The 16,630-nt window shown below is 37.8% G+C and overlaps 1 protein-coding gene across 11 annotated transcripts in view; it reads left to right on the top strand.

Moving 5' to 3' along the window:
* Raph1 (Ras association (RalGDS/AF-6) and pleckstrin homology domains 1) overlaps positions 1-16,630 on the top strand; it is a 75,214-nt gene that overhangs the window by 49,067 nt on the left and 9,517 nt on the right. For 5 of the 11 annotated variants that reach the window (XR_015005120.2, XM_048458910.3, XM_085699353.2 and 2 more), the window contains 6 exons: positions 501-566; positions 1,782-1,925; positions 2,889-2,999; positions 5,187-5,285; positions 12,282-12,402; positions 15,114-15,256. Coding sequence is in view for 10 of the 11 variants with exons in the window: in XM_048458910.3 (XP_048314867.3) it covers positions 501-566; positions 1,782-1,925; positions 2,889-2,999; positions 5,187-5,285; positions 12,282-12,402; positions 15,114-15,256 (684 nt within the window). In the remaining variant the exon portion in view is untranslated. Of the gene's footprint in view, positions 1-500; positions 567-1,781; positions 1,926-2,888; positions 3,000-5,186; positions 5,286-6,687; positions 6,862-12,281; positions 12,403-15,113; positions 15,257-16,630 lie in introns of those variants that run through there. The other 6 variants (XM_048458912.3, XM_085699390.2, XM_085699384.2 and 3 more) reach the window with 4 other exon arrangements.

Below are 16,630 nucleotides of genomic sequence, written 5' to 3'. Positions count from 1 at the left end.
TAATCATCATCTGGAACATCATGCTAGATCCAGAATAGAACTATGCTGGTTTAGCATATCTCAGGAAATCTTTCCTGATCATATTCTACTTTATAATGCTTTTAGGTATTTTTATATAACTAGTTAAATATCCTGAAATACTTGCTGTTGCATATATTGTCACCTCAGAGTGTGAAGGAAACAGTCTATGAAACACTTCATAGAATGGGTTTTGGGCAAGATGGAGGTGGATGAGGAGCATTTTAATGATGATGCTTACATGGAGGGAGCTTCATGAAATATTTCCCTTCCCTACGCAGAACTGAAACTTGGAGTGGCTACTTTTCTAGAGCAAATGATGTATGTGTTTACTCCCAAGGGAATAGTGGAATGAGTTTAATTTTCATTTCTTTTTCTTTCCTTTCTTCCTTCCTTCCTTCCTTCCTTCCTTCCTTCCTTCCTTCCTTCCTTCCTTCCTTCCTTCCTTTCTTCCTTCCTTCCTTCCTTCTTCTTTTTTTTAGAATTACCTTCTTGGGAAAAAGGAAACAGTTGAGATGGCAGACAGAAACAAAGAAGTGCTGTTAGAGGTATGGCTCACTCTCCCTTCCTTGCTCATTTTAAAATTGAAACTGTAAGCATCTTTGAAGTCAGCTCTGTCAGTGTTCTAACTGTGAGTACCTGTTGAGTCCCTAACAAACCTTTTACAAACTACTTTTTGCCAAGCAATATTCTAGTAGACTAAAAGGAGTCTTAAAACCTTTTAAGGGTTTCCAGATAGGAGGAATTAAAATATGCCTGTGCTGGTTATATCAGCTTTTCCAGAGGGTCAGATAGCCCTGTGAGTTTTTTAGTTAGCATGAGGAACTGAGTTGGTAGCCCCAGCCCCTAAGTAAAAGCCAGGCAGAGGACTGTGCATTTGTAATCACAGTGGATTCCTGGCATGCACTAGCCAGCCTCTGAGCTTAGTGAGAGACCATGTCTCAGAAACTAAGGTAAAAGGCAACTGAAGAAGACACCTGACATCAGCCTTTAGCCTCCAGACGTCCATATCACCACACATCAGAAACACACAAAGAAAAGGAAGTGGGACTCAGTAGTATTATATGCAACTCAGTTGAGTTCATAGGAAAATATTCTTTTTTGTTTGTTTGGTTTTTGTTTTTTGAGACAGTATTTCTCTGCATAGCCCTGGCTATCTTGGAACTTACTCTGTAGACCAGGCTGGCCTCAAACTCACAAAGATCCACCTGCCACTGTCTTGACTATAATAAAGAATATTTCCCACTGGGCAGTAGTGGCACACACCTTTAATCTCAGCACTGTGGAGTCAGACATCTTCTGTGCTATGTGTGTGTTGTGTATGTACATGGGCATTCAGGATTACACACCCCTATCCGTAGACACGGGCTAGAGGAGAATGCCAGGTATCTTCTTCTCTCACTCTACCTTAGCCCCTCTGAACTAAGTTGGCTACCCAGCAAGCATGGTAGCCATATTCAGCTTCTTATATAGGTGGTGGGATTCAAACTGAGGTATTCATGCTTGCCAGCAAACACTCTACCCACTGAGCTATTTCTTAGCCCCATGACACATATTTATTAATAAACAGTTTAGATTACCACAGTAATTCTAAAGTACTTTCCTACTGTGTTTAGAATAGAAAGTTCTTTCAGAAAACTGGTGTGGTTTTAATACAAAACTGTTTTGCTTTACTTAGTGTTACGCATTTCACAGGAGTAGCTAATTCATTTTCTGAAAATATAAAGATCATAAATCTTTCCAAATGATTTTCTTTTTTAAAGGAATGTTTTTGTGGAAGTTCTGTAACTGTCCCAGAAATTGAAGGAGTCCTTTGGTTAAAAGACGATGGCAAGAAGTCCTGGAAGAAGCGTTACTTTCTCTTGCGAGCATCTGGCATCTACTATGTCCCTAAAGGAAAAGCAAAGGTATGTTACTTCTCTGCACTTCTGTGCTTCCTACATTATGCTGGCTGCTATGACTCCATAGGAAGAATACTATTGTACCTGTGTTAAGACACACAGAAGATAATGTTGTTTATTCATCTGTTGTAAAGAAGAGGAAGCTAAAAACTGTTCACTTCTTTGCTCTTTATTTGGGTTTATCTCAATTCTCTACTATCTTTTCCCTGTTGGGATTTGTTGTTGTAATGGGAAGATCTTATTCATGTAGCTCAGGCTGGCCTCAGAATCACTATGTAGATTAGGATGACACTGGACTCTAGGCCCTCTTGACTCCCCCCTTCTACTCCTAAATGCTGGGGTTACAGGTATGCATCAGCTAAACATAGTTTTATTATTTGGGAGGTTTGGGGAAGGTCTTGCTGGAGTTGTGCGTATTTCATCCAGGGAGAATGGCTTTCTAGGATTACGTTAGCTTCATCTTGAGTAATGTGCTTTTGCTGAGGTATATACTATCATTTGTGCTTATTTGGGTTCAAAGCTAGTCTAAGCATTTACAGTATCATTCTAGTCCTAAAAACTATGAGTGTAAGCATCACCTCTGCCTGCTGATGTGATTCCCAGGTGAGAATCACTGTATTTGGGCCTGGCATTATAGCCATTCAGGTACTTGATAGATTCTTACTCTTTCCTACAAGCATTGCTATTACCACCTGTACCTGTTAACTATAGCTGTGATGTGATATGCATGTGTATAGCATGCTTAAAGTACCAACATCTCTAAATCAATATTCATTAGGAATTACAAACAACAAGCAAAGTAGTCTGCCTTTTTGGTTATATTGTAGACGGAGAAAAATATTATAATCTTACTTTCTACCTAATAAAGGTTTGATTCCCAACTGAAAACTCTTACCTGGTATGATACTTGCTTATTTGCATTATTAAATTAATCTTTAGTTTTTTGTTTTGTTTTGTTTTGTTTTTAAGGTATCTCGGGAACTGGTGTGCTTTCTTCAGCTGGATCATGTTAATGTGTACTATGGGCAGGACTATCGGAGCAAGTACAAAGCACCCACAGACTGTTGTCTGGCGTTAAAGGTACAGCTCAGCAATTGTGATCAGCATTAGATAGAGGCTACTTGACATTTGAATCTTCAAATAGATTCTGTGTCTTTGTAAAAAGATAGGAGGACTAGGGGTAGCTCAGCGGTTAAATATTAAGGTTTTTTTTTCCCCTTTTTTCTTTCTTTCTTTATTTATTTTTTTGCTCCATCCTAGCATCAGGGAGAACAAGGTAAAAGTAGAGTTTGACCTAGTAGCTTATACCAGTAATCCCAGCACTCAGGAGCATCAGAACCCTGTTGTGGAAAAAAAGGTTTATTGTCCGACATGTATTTTATTTTGTGGTTTTCCTCAACTTTATTAGTAAAACCTTAAGAGGGTACTATTCCCAAGTTCAAAATTCCTGTTTTCATCTGGTTGAGGAATAACTAGGTCTGTCTATACCTTCCCCCAAATTATAACCATACTAGTCTGTTATCTATGCTTTTATTAGGGAGTTTTCTTCTCGTTCAGTCAGGCTTTAAGTTTCTCACATTAATTGTGGCCATACACTAGAGGAGAGTGGGCACGTTTTAGTATTTTCAGCTATGTAAGTTAACATTTATAAAGATAGCCTACTGTGACAGCTTATAATAAAATAATCTCACATTAGCCCAGAATGGAAGTTTATTTATTATTTAGGGGTAGACTCACTAAAAAAGGTGGTGTTCAGTCGTCCTCTGTGTGGGTGCGGAACTGGGTCCAAACCCAACAGCCAAGAAGGACCGTACATGCTTTTACATCTGTATATATAATATAGATATATATATCATGTGACCTTAAAGGTTATTGACTGAAGGAATTCTCACAGCAGCCTACAAAGATTCAAGAAAAGTTACTGAGAGAATTAAGTAATACTCAGTGACTCCATCTTCAGGACTCTCAGTACTACTTAGGTTTTCATGTTTGTATCATACTTGCTTTCTGTGAGAAGCCTTAGTTGGGTTTAGGGAGTACCCATTTGTTTAGGATTTGGGGTGAGATTCTGATTTCTTTGGTAAAAATGGATGTATTATAATAGCAGTCCTGTATTAAATAAACTTTCTTAGACAACATGAATGCATCATTGAAGTTAGTTACAGAAGCAGCTTAGTTTTTGCTTTTTAATTTGTCTTAGTTTTTTGTTTTTTTCTTATCGTCATCTTTTTGAGACAGCCTTCCTGTGTAGCCCAATCTAGCTTCAAACCTGGGCTCCTCTACCTTGGCCTTCAGATTACGGAGGTTACAAATGTGTGTCACCATACAGTAGCCAATAATTCTTAAGAAGTTGATAGGAGGTAACTTCAGCCAGTGGCTTGTTAAGTCCGAAGACCATTATATCAACATTAGGCTTGTAATACTGAGATATTACCTGCCTCCACATTCTTGTTCTCTGAGTATATAGAGGAATTTTCTCACAGGTTCCATAATGATATTTTTCCTATCTTAAATATTAAGAGGTATTTGGGCACAATTGTATTCTTTTATCTTAATTTTTTCTCTCATTTTAATTTCTAATAAAATATTGCAGGGAAAGAGTAAACTTCAACACTATCCTCTTATCCCACCAAAGAGTGCACGCTGCAGTTTGTAAAGAAAGAAGCCTACAAAGTATTGTTCCACCAGTCAGGTGTGACTGGGGACTTTTGTCCTAAGTGTTCCTTACGTGCCTGGTGTAGTTGTTTACCCACGGGAAAGGACCTTCTCCTTTGGAGCTTCTAAACCATGATTTCCTGGATAAATATTTCTTTTCCAGTTTCAGTCTTATATACGGAGATCTGCTGACTTAATCTTGATAGAGTTTTTCATAGATATGTAAAAGGGAATATTTAAGAACTTCCCAAGTGGGATGGTTTACATAGACAACTTGACGTAAAATTTAACATGATATATACTTTATTTAAAAAATATAAGTATGGGCTGTTTTATTCCACTTTATATAAGAAGTGTGTATCAAGCTGGGCATGGTGGTGCATGCCTTTAATCCCAACACTTGGAAGGCAGAGGCCGGCGGATCTCTGAGTTTGTGCAGCCAGCCTGGTCTACAGAGCAAGTTCCAGGACAGCCAGAAGTACACAGAGAAATCCTGTCTTGAAAAACAAACAAGAAAAAAGTCTGCACTGGTTTGCCATTTCTTAAAACCATGACTTAGGGTTAAGCGTCAGTTCTCTACAAGATTTAGTGGATTCTGCCTTCCTTTGGCAGCACCCACAGATCCAGAAGAAGTCTCAGTATATCAAGTACCTCTGCTGTGACGATGTGAGGACACTGCACCAGTGGGTCAATGGAATCCGAATCGCAAAGGTACAATTCCTTTTCGTTTGTGGCTGGAATAATGAAATGGTTAATTAGATAATCTGGGTTGTTGGTGATGGTTCTGACTGTTTCGTGATCATCATTTTGCTAGTGTCTAGTTTCCTAAGTTCATGTTTTAAATGCCTTTTTTTTCCGTGGAGGTTGCGAAATATGTTGATGTCTGTAGAATAATATTGGTGGTAACTTTGGAGCATGCATTATGATTTTTTTATTAAATTTTTAAAATTTATTTTACATACCAAGCACGATTTCCCCTCCTTCCTCTCTTCTGTTCCCTTCCCCCACCTTCCATCTACACCCCCGCATCCACTCCTCCTCCCAGGGAAGTCAACAAGGCATAATCATATTGAGGCATCAGGGTTGGCAAGGCTTCCTTGCATGCAGAATAGGTTCTAAAAAAACCAATTCATGAGTATGGGACATGTCCTGAACCTACTGCTAGGGGGACCACAAAAGACCAAGCTACACAACTGTCCCCCACATGCAGAGGGCCTAGGACTGTCCTGTACAGGCTCCCTCTCTACCTATCAATCCACAGTCCCTGAATTCCCATCAGTTCATATCAGCTGTCTCTGTGGGTTTCCCCATCATGATCTTGAAACCTCCTCCCTTCCTTGCTGATACAGTCCCTCCTCCCAGAGCTCGACCAGGGCTTGGCTGTGGATCTCTGAATCTGAAGGCTCTCTGTTGATAATTAGTCTGTGGTGACAGTTAAGTTGAAGCCATCAATCTGATTACAGAAGAAGGTCAGTTTAGGCACCCTTTCCCTATTGCTAGGAGTCTTGACTGGGGTTATCCTTGTGGATTCCTGGGAGTTTCCATGGTACTAGGTTTCTCTCTAATTCCCAAACGGCCCCCTCTATCAAGATATCTTTTCTTAAATTAAAAAAAATATTCATTCATTCATTTATTATGTATACAATAGTCTGTCTGCAGACCAGAAGAGGGTACCAGATCTCATTACAGATGGTTGTGAGCTACCATGTGGTTGCCGGGAATTGAACTCAGGACCTTTGGAAGAGAAGGCAGTGCTCTTAACCACTGAGCCATCTCTCCAGCCCTCAAGATATCTTTTTCATTACTCTCCCTATCCGTCCTTCCCTCAACTTGAACAACCAGGTCTCCCATGTTGTCACCTCCCACCTCCTTCCCCCCTCCACCACCATATCCCCACCTCCAGTTCTCCCAGGAGATCTTATCTATTTCCCCTTCACAGGGGAATTCACACATCCCTCCTTGGGTCCTCCTAGTTACTTAGCTTTTCTGGTGCTGTGAATTGTAGCATGGTTATCCTTTGCTTTACATCTAATATCCAATTATGTATGAGTGCATACCATGTTTATCTTTCTGGGTCTGGGTCAACTCACTCAGGATGATTTTTTTTTCCTAGGTTCACCCATTTGCCTGCAAATTTTATGTCATTGTTTTTCATCACTGAGTAATACTCCATTGTGTAAATGTACCACTTTTTTTAAAAAAATGTATTCTTTGGTTGAGGGGCATCTAGGTTGTTTCCATGTTCTGGCTATTATGAATAAAGCTGCTCTGAACATAATTGAACAAGTGTCCTTGGTGTGGAAGGTCCTTCTGTCTATGTATTGCTTTTATTGGTTAATGAATAAAGAACTGCTTTGAGCCTATGGCAGGGAAGAACAGAACTAGGTGGGGAAAGCTAGGCTGAATGCTGGGAGGAAGACAGTGAGAGAGATGCCATGGGGCTGCTGCTGGAGATAGATGTTCTGAAACTTTGCTGGTAGCCACGACTTCATGTTGATGCACAGATTAATTGAGATGGGTTAAATTAAGATATAAGAGTTAGCCAATATGAAGCTAGAGCTAATGGGCCAAACGTGATTTAATTGATACTATATCTGTGTAGTTATTTCGGAGCTAAGCGGCTGGGAACCAACAAGCGACCTCCTCTTACATGTCCTCCTACATGTGGTATGATTGATCATCCTTTGGGTGTATGCCCAAGAGTGATATAGCTGGATCTTGAGGTGGATTGAGTCCAGTTTGAGAAACCGCCATATTAATTTCCAAAGTGACTGTACAAGTTTGCATTCCCACCAGCAGTGGACTCTTCCCCTTACTCCACTTCCTCTTCAACATAAGCTGTCATTAGTGTTTTTTTGATCTTAGCCATTCTGACAGGTGTATGATGGTATCTCAGAGTCATTTTGATTTGCATTTCTCTGATAGCTAAGGATGTTGAACAGTTCTTTGAGTGTATCTCAGCCATTTGAGATTCTTCTGTTAAGAATTCTTTCTAAATCTCTACCCCATTTTTAACTGGATTATTTGGTATTTTGATGTCTAGTTTCTTGAGTTCTTTATATATTTTGGAAGATCTATCAGATATAGGGTTGGTGAAGCTCTTTTCCCATTCTGTAGGCTGCCATTGTATCTTATTGACAGTGTCCTTTACCTTACAAGCTTTTCAGTTTCAGAAGGTCCCATTTATTGTCAGTTTCAATGTCCATGCTACTGGTATTACATTCCGGAAGTTGTCTCCTGTGCCAGTGCATTCAAGGCTACTTCCCACTTTCTCTTCTATCAGGTTCGGTATAACTGGATTTATGTTGAGGTCTTTTATCCACTTGGACTTGATATTTGTGCAGGGCAGTAGATAGAGACCTCTTTGCATTCTTCTACATGGAAACATCTAGTTATGCCAACACCATTTGTTAAGATCCTTTCTTTTTTCTATAGTATAATTTTGGGTTATCAAAAATCAGATGTTCATAAGTATGTGGATTTGTGCCAAGGTCTTCAATTTGATTCCATTGATCCACATGTCTGTTTTTATGCCAATACCGTGCTGTTTTTATTTCTTTAGCTCTATAGTAGAGCTTGAATTCAGGGATGCTAATACCTCTGGAAGTTACTTTATTATGCAGAACTGTTTTAGCTATCCTGGATTTTTTGTTTTTCCATATGAAGCTGAGTATTGCTCTTTCAAGATCTGTAAAGAATTTTGTTGGGATTTTGATGAGGGTAACATTAAATCTGTAGATTGCTTTTGGTAAGATTGCCATTTTTACCATGTAAATCCGACTGATCCATGAGTATGGGAGATCTTTCTGTTTTCTAATACCTTCTTCAACTTCTTTCTTCAAAGAGCTAAAGTTCTTGTCATACAGGTCTTTCACTTGTTTGGTTAGTTACCACAGCATATTTTATATTATTTGTGGCTATTGTAAAGGGTATTATTTCTCTGATTTCTTTCGTAGCCCACTTACCATTTGTATATAGAAGGGCTACTGATTTTTGTGGGTTAATCTTGTATCCAGCCACATTAATGAAGTTATTTATCAGCTGTTCCCTGATAAAATTTTTGGGGTCATCTATGTATACTATCATATCATCTGCAAATAGTGTACCTCCTTGAGCTCCTTTTGTTGCCTAATTGCTCTAGCTAGAACTTTGAGTACTGTATTGGACAGATATGGAGAGAGTGGACAGCCTTATCTTGTTCCTGAATTTAGTGGAATCGCTTTGAGTTTCTCTCCATTTAATTTGATGTTGGCCATCGGCTTGCTGTCTATTGCCTTTATTATGTTTAAGTATGTTCCTTGTATACCTTTTCTCTCCAGAGCCTTTATCATGAAGGGGTGTTGGATTTTATGAAAGTCATTTTCAGCATCTAATGTGGTTTTTCTTCTTTGTTTATTTGTAATGGTGACATTGACAGATTTTCATATGTTGAACCATCCCTGCATCTCTGGGATAAAGCCTACTTGGATGATTTTTCTGATGTGTTCTTGGATTCGATTTGACAGTATTTTATTGAGTATTTTTGCATCAATGTTCATGAGGGAAAGTGGTTTGTAATTCTCTTTCTTTGTTGTATCTTTGTATAGTTTGGGTATCAGAGTAACTGTAACCTTGTAAAAAGAACTTGGCAATGTTCCTTCTGTTTCTACAGTCTTGGAACAATTTGTTGGTATTTGCTCTTGAAATTTTGGTGGAATTCTGCACTGAAACCATATCGCCCTTTTGTGGGGTTGGGAGGCTTTTAATGACTGTTTCTATTTCCTTAGGGGTTGTAGGTTTATTTAAATTGTTTATCTGGTCAAGAAAATTTCCGTTTCTTTTAGATTTTCCAATTATGTAGAGGTTTTTGAAGTATGACCGAAAGATTCTTTGGATTTCCTCAGTGTTTGTTGTTATATCCCCCTTTTCATTTCTTATTTTGCTAATTTGGATATTCTGTGTCTTTTAATTTTTATAAGGGTTTGTCTATCTTCTTGATTTTTCTCAAAGAACCAACTCTTTGTTTCATTGATTTTTTTTTTGTATTCTGTTTCTGATTTATTGATTTCAGCCCACAATTTTTACTTATTTCCTGCAATCTACTCCTGGGTGAGTTTCTTTTTGTTCTGGAGCTTTCAAGGGTGCTTTCAAGTTGCTAGTGTGGGATTTCTTCAGATTCTTGATGTAGGCACTTAGTGCTATGAAATTTCTTCTTAGCACTACTTTCATAGTGTTCTGTAAGTTTGGGTATTTGTGGATTCATTTTCATTAAATTCTAGGGAGTCTTTAATATTCTTATTTCTTTCTTGACCCAGAGGTGATTCATTTGAGCACTGTTTAGTTTCCATGAGTTTGTAGGCTTTCTCTAGTTTGTGTTGTTGTTGAACTCTTACCATCATGGTGATCTGATAAGATACAGGGGTTTATTCCATTTTTTTTTGTAGCTACTGAGGTTTGCTTTGTTATTGAGTATGTGGTCAATTTTTGAGAAGGTTCCATGAGGTGATGTGAAGAAGGTATATTTTTTTGTGTTTGAGTGGAATATTCTATAGATGTCTGTTAGTTCTCTTATTTCTCTGTTAGGTTTCTGTCTGATTGACCTGACCATTGGGGGGTGTGGGATATTGAAGTCTCCTACTATTAGTGTTTGTGGTTTGATGTGTGATTTAAGCTTTAATAATGTTTCTTTTACAATGTGAGTGCCCTTGTATTTGGGACATAGATGTTCAAAATTGAAATTTCCTCTTGATAGATTTTTTTCCCTGTGATAAATATGAAATGTCTTCCATTTCTTTTGATTGATTTTAGTTTGTTCTAATTTGTTAGATTTTAGGATAACTACACCAGTTTGCTTCTTAATCCCATTTGATTGGAAAATCTTTTTCCCAACTCTTTACTCTGAGGTAATGTCTGTCTTTGACATTGAGGTATTTCTTTTATGCAGCAGAAGGATAGATCCTGTTTTTGTATCCATTCTGTTAACTTTTGTCTTTTTATTGGCAAATTGAATCCATTGATTGTAAAAGATGATAATGACCAGTGATTCTTAATTCCTGTTATTTTCTTGTTGTTTTGGTGATGGTAGTGGTGATAGTAGGTGTGTTTCCTTTCTTTGGGTTTTGGTGGTGTGAGATTACCTATTTAATGTATTTTTGTGGATGCATAAAAGCTAGCTTTCTTGTGATGGAGTTTTTCTTCTAATTTTTCTGTAGGGCTGGATTTGTGGATAGGTATTGTTTAAATCTGGTTTTATCATGAAATACCTTGTTTTTTCTGTCTATGATGGTTGAAAGTTTTGCTGGGTGTAGTAGTCTGGGCTGGCATCCATGATCCCTTAGTGTCTGCAAAATGTCTGTCCAGGACCTTCTGGCATTTAGCATTTCCACTAAGAAGTCAGGTGTAATTCTGATTGATAGATATGGCATAACTCGGCCTTTTTTCTTTGTAGCTCTTAATATTCTTTTTTTATTTTGTAGTGTTTTATTATATTACAAGGGAACTTTTGTTGTTGTTGTTTTGGTTTGGTTTGGTCCAGTCTATTTGGTGTTCTGTAAGTTTCTTCTCCCTTTATAGGCATGTCCTCTTTTAGGTTGGAAAGTTTTATTGAATATGTTTTCTACGTCTTTGAACTGGTCTTCTCCTTCTATCCTAATTATTCTTTTGGTTTGGTCTTCATGGTGTCTCAGGTTTCCTGGACGTTTTGTGTTAGGAATTTATTGGATTTAACATTTTCTTTGACTGATGAATCTATTTCCTCTATCGTATCTCCAGCACTTGAGATTGTCTCTTATATCTCTTTTATTCTGTTGGTGATGCTTGCATCTGTTAATTCCTGTTCACTTTCCCAGATTTTCCGTTTCCAGAATTCCCTTCATTTGTGTTTTGTTTATTGTCTGTATTTCATTTTTCAAGTCTTGAACCATTCCTTTGTCTGTTTCTTTTCCTTGACTTTCTTTGCATTTTAAAAAGAATTTATTGATTTCTTCCAATTTTTTGTTTGTCTTTTCCTTGATTTCTTTGAGGGAATTCATCTTCATAAAGTTATTTTTGAGGTCTTTTTTTGTGTGTGTTCAGGTCTTGCTCTTATAGGATCACCAGGTTCTGGCTGTCATATTGCTCTTTCGATTGTTGAATGTATTCTTACACTGGCGTTTGCTTACCCATCTGTTCTTCCAACTGGTGTGTGTTGTATCTGTATCTGTGCCTGTTTAGTCTGCTGAGGTTGCAGGGGAGGGCTGGCCTCAGGAAGGGTGTTCAGGTGCATGGGGTTGTACAGTGGAGTGTGTCCTGGAGGGACAGAGTCTAGTGGGTGGCGGGGCTGGTGGTGCAGCTGGGAGGCAGGTCTCTTGCATTATATGATTATTATGTAGTCAAGTTTAGCCTAAGCAGATCTCTCCAACCCCCAAATAAAAAGTTTTTAATTAAGCTATGGTTATTTATCAAGTAGATTTGGAATGGTGCTCCTGAATAGTACTAAGAATCTAGCCCTAGATCTCTTGGAGTGATAAAACTTTTATTTCTATTATAAACACCAATAAAATTGTCTTCCTGCTATCCTTACAACTGAGGAAAATGAGCGTGAATGTAACTCTCTAGAATTAAGGACTATCTATAGTACTGTAGGTATTAGTAGAAACTAAAGTAGTGTACAACTGTTTCTCTCCCTTCCCACATTCTTCCACATACCAGTTCAGAGTTTAATGTCACTGTTTGTCCTCTTTTGTTTAGTATGGGAAGCAGCTCTACACAAATTACCAAGAAGCCTTGAAGAGGACAGAGTCTGCTTATGATTGGACTTCTTTATCCAGCTCCAGCATTAAATCTGGATCTAGTTCTTCCAGCATCCCAGGTAGTTCAAAAGTACCACATAGCACTATTTTACTACCAGTATCAAGAGTGTTAGATCTTGAAATTTCAGCTTTTTTTTTAAAAACCACAGCCACACCTAATTTCTAATCTGTGGGTATTTTTTTTCTTATTTCTCCACAAAACTGTTAAAAGTGCAATGTTATGAAGTATTCACAAGTATCTGAAATGCACTTCTAATGCACTGTAATAGTTTATGAAGTTAATTTTAAAACTCATACATACTTACTAATAAGACATGATATAGAAGTCACTTGGAGAAGTACTCATAAGCTTGAAGAAGTACATCCCTGACATTGCCGTGCAGGGAAAACACTTCCAGCTAGTTCAGAATTACAACTTCCCATATCTTTTAAGTAAGTATGCTGTACTCACAACTTCTGTAAAATGCTTCTTTCAAAATCTTCCCTGAATCATTGTTCAATGACTTAAAATTGCATAATTTGACATTACCTCTAAATAATAAAAAGCATATTTGGAATTGTGATACACACACACACACAAACACTAATCTGTGAAAATTTAATGTATATATGTAAGTATGTATTTTCTGGTTCTGTCCATTGAGGGGGTCTAGAAGAAGGGACACCCCAGTAATAATGAGACTGCCCAGAGCCAAGTAACCAAAAGAAGGAACCAGCACTCTTAGGCAAATAGCTGGTTCTAAAGCTGTGGTAGAGAATATACAAGATGAGCCTTAAGCAGAAGGACTTAAAAATAGGATAAGGGATTATCATAGGGGCATAGATGCCAACTTGAGAAAGTTTCAGTGTCTAACACTAAAATAACTTTGAGCAAAAGAAACATACAATGGTATAAAATTATAACCAAATTAGAAGATATATCACTTTGAATCCGTGATAACATAATTTCCATACAAAATATTTTTAAAGACTTTAAGTACATTTTAGTTAAAATGTCCTTTTCCCCAGCTCTTTTCATGTCCCACCAGCTCTGTGTGTGTGTCTACAAACGTTGTGTGTACCATGTACATGTAGGTGCTCGTGGAGGCCAGAAGAAGGCATTGGGTCCCTGTAACTAGAGTTACCAGCAGCTGTGAGCTTCCTAATGTGGGTGCTGGGGCAGAATCCAAGTCCTCTGCAAGAATAGTACACTCTTGAGATATCTCTCTAGCCTCACAAAATATTTCTAAATGATTTCTGTACACACACGTTGCCCTCTTGAAGAGCTACACATAGTGATTGACGTTAAAAAGAAGTAGGGTTGAGAAAGCAGAAACTTCACAAAAAGAAAGTAGACAAGCAGTGTTTAGTCCCATTGATTGTAGGTTCCCTTGATACAGTGTGATGAGACTTGACCAATAGTTCTCAAGACTATCAAAATCATTTTTTAAAAAAGGGAGCAACTTTCAGAGGAGTCAAGATGACCAACTATATTGTGGTATCCTGGACCAGAGTATGGATATATGAAATGTGACATATAGTTATTAGTAAATCAGTGTTTTTTCATTGCTATGGCAAATGTACTATAAACAGAATAATGGGGCAGACTAGATGCTGAATCGGTAAGAACTCAGACTTACTCTATTTTAATATGAAAATAATATATAAAAATCTAAAATGAGATGTTCACTAAAGTGGAAAAAATGCTGAGAAGTTGGACTAGAAAGACAAGGTTAGGAAGCCATGCAGCAAGTAGGATTCAGAGAAGGTCAGCGGGTTGAGGAAAGGCATATTCTGTTTTTCAGTTGCGTAGCACTTAGCTCCATTGCTCATGAAATAATATGCCTTTTCCTTCACTAATGCCATCCTTACACTTCATTGAAATGTTAGACTTTCTAGGGCAAAACATAAAATCAGAATGATTAATGTTGAAGAGCACAAACATTCATGTACTTCAGTCTTACAGGCTCTTGTCAAATAGGGATAATGAATGAGCCTCGTGTCATAGTCATAGCTTTTCATCATATTCCTTAAGAATGGTCTTAACTTTGAAGAAGTTGGGGCTTAGAATACTGGGTTATTTTAATAGCTTCCATTCTTCACAAAGTGATTGTTTGTCTGGGAACATCTTTGAGTCTCCACTACTTGCCAGACATCACATGAGGTATATATATAATTACCTTAGAATCCAGGAAGTCATCTTTCCAGTTCTTCCAGTTTCTACATCAGTTAAAGGTGCTTGTTAGCCTTATTCCCAACCCTTGTCCCTCCCCACTATCACCTGGCCTGGAAGCTAGGCTCTGCATGACTGCTGCTCAGTGGTGCCAGTACCTGAATCCCTGGGAAAACTCACCAATACTGTTGATTGCTAAGGAAGAGTCTCAATTTATAAGCTGCTCTTGAATGGCTGAAAAAGCCTGATTCTTAAGATAATGTAGATGTAATTAATGACTCAGCAATTCTTTTCTCTTTCTTTCTTTCTTTCTTTCTTTCTTTCTTTCTTTCTTTCTTTCTTTCTTTCTTTCTTTCTTTCTTTCTTTTTTAAAACTTCTTCAGAGTAAATTTTTATCCAAGACAGGTTTTGGGGGGTCAGGTTTTCATGGTGAACTATTAAAAAAGTTAAAGAGTCAAATTAATCAAGATAAGGTTTTTCTACTAGAATATATTTGCTGAGTTTAGAATAAGATGAGCTGATTTGCCATCTATGTAATATTTACCCATAATATTTAAAATGTGTATATCCATATAATCAAAATGATAACTGATGAAATTTTTTAAATATTTTAAACAGAGTCTCAGTCAAATCATTCTAATCAGTCTGACAGTGGAGTCTCTGACACCCTACCCACAGGGCACATCCGTTCCCAAAGCACTGTGAGCTCCATCTTCTCGGAAGCTTGGAAGCGTGGCACTCAGTTGGAAGAGTCCAGCAAGGTAATACACTAGTTTTAATTTACATATAAAAATCTGTGATCATCCACTGGTTTAGCTTGTACTCTTTTATTCCCTTATTAGAGTCTCATTTGGCAATATTTCAGTCTTCCTTCTTAGAGGGTCAGCCGATATTATAATAGGGAAACCATCTAGAGTTGTCGAAGATCTTGATTTCTAGTGGCAGTTATTTATGAGTTTAACCAGCAGCTTACATTTTTAAGTTACAGCAACCCCTCCCCTGTTAAGCATAACCAGCTTGCTGGAACAACACCATGTAGTGCCATTGCCCTAAAGTCCCAGAGAAGTTGCTTACAATTCTTATTCATTTTTAATTAATTCAGATCCAGTCCTTATCGTTCATTCTTGAGGTCTATAGACCCCAACAAATTTTCTCAAACTATGTTTTATGCAGAAGGCTAAATTCACTCTTAAAGTTTTGGATTCCTGAGTCTTGGATAATTAATATTCAGCAACATTATTACAAGCTATAATGTTGAGTTTTTTCTTTTATATATATTATATATAAAATATTTTTTCTTTTATATATTATATGTTTTATATGATATATAAAATATGTTTTATGTAATATATATGTGTATATATATAAATTAGGATATACATTAGGAAAATTTCAGACATAAATACAAAGTATTTTAAGAATAATCCCCACTCTCCCCAGAGTCACCTCACACCCCAAGTTCATGTCCCTTTTTTTCCTTTCAATAATTCACTTAGTCCAGTTTGTCCTGCTAATATATACACAGCTGAGCAGCCACCAGGAGCCACACCATTACAGAAAACTGACTCTTTCATTTTCCAGAAGCCGTCAGCTGTCAACTGCTCCCCAGTTAGGAGTAGGGGCTCATGGACTCCTTCCCACTGTCTGCTACAATGCTGACTTGCTTTTGTGCAGGCAACCACAGCTGAGCTTATTAGAACAATGGTTCTGTCATGCCCTGAAGACACTGACCACTTGGGTCCTTTTCTCCCTCTTGGGGAAAGACCGTGTGATGTAGGTGTCCCGTTTGGCGCCGACCACTGCACAGCCACTTTTTCTCTGCACTTGACCTAGCGGGAGTTTTGTATTAACCCCTATCTACTGCACACACAGACTTCTTTGTTAAAGATTTGAGAGCGACCTTATAGGTTTTCTTAGCTAAGTAGTCCTCCATCAGAGAGCCTCAGAATTCCTGTAGAAAGGATATGTTCTGGCTGTAGTCACTACTTCAAGCAGAAAGGGTATATCCATCATTGAGGAGCCAGTGGCACCCTGGCCAGACTCTTGATTGTTACAGTCATTGTTTTGTTTTCTTATGGTTCTTTTGGCCTGAGTCACAAATACAAACACATTCACAAATGAGAATCAAAAGGAAC

The sequence above is a fragment of the Myodes glareolus genome, chromosome 1 (genome assembly GCF_982192425.1).
Source record: "Myodes glareolus chromosome 1, mMyoGla1.1, whole genome shotgun sequence".
NCBI classification, from domain to species: Eukaryota; Metazoa; Chordata; class Mammalia; order Rodentia; family Cricetidae; genus Myodes; species Myodes glareolus.
This window is presented reverse-complemented; position numbering and strand designations above follow the sequence as displayed.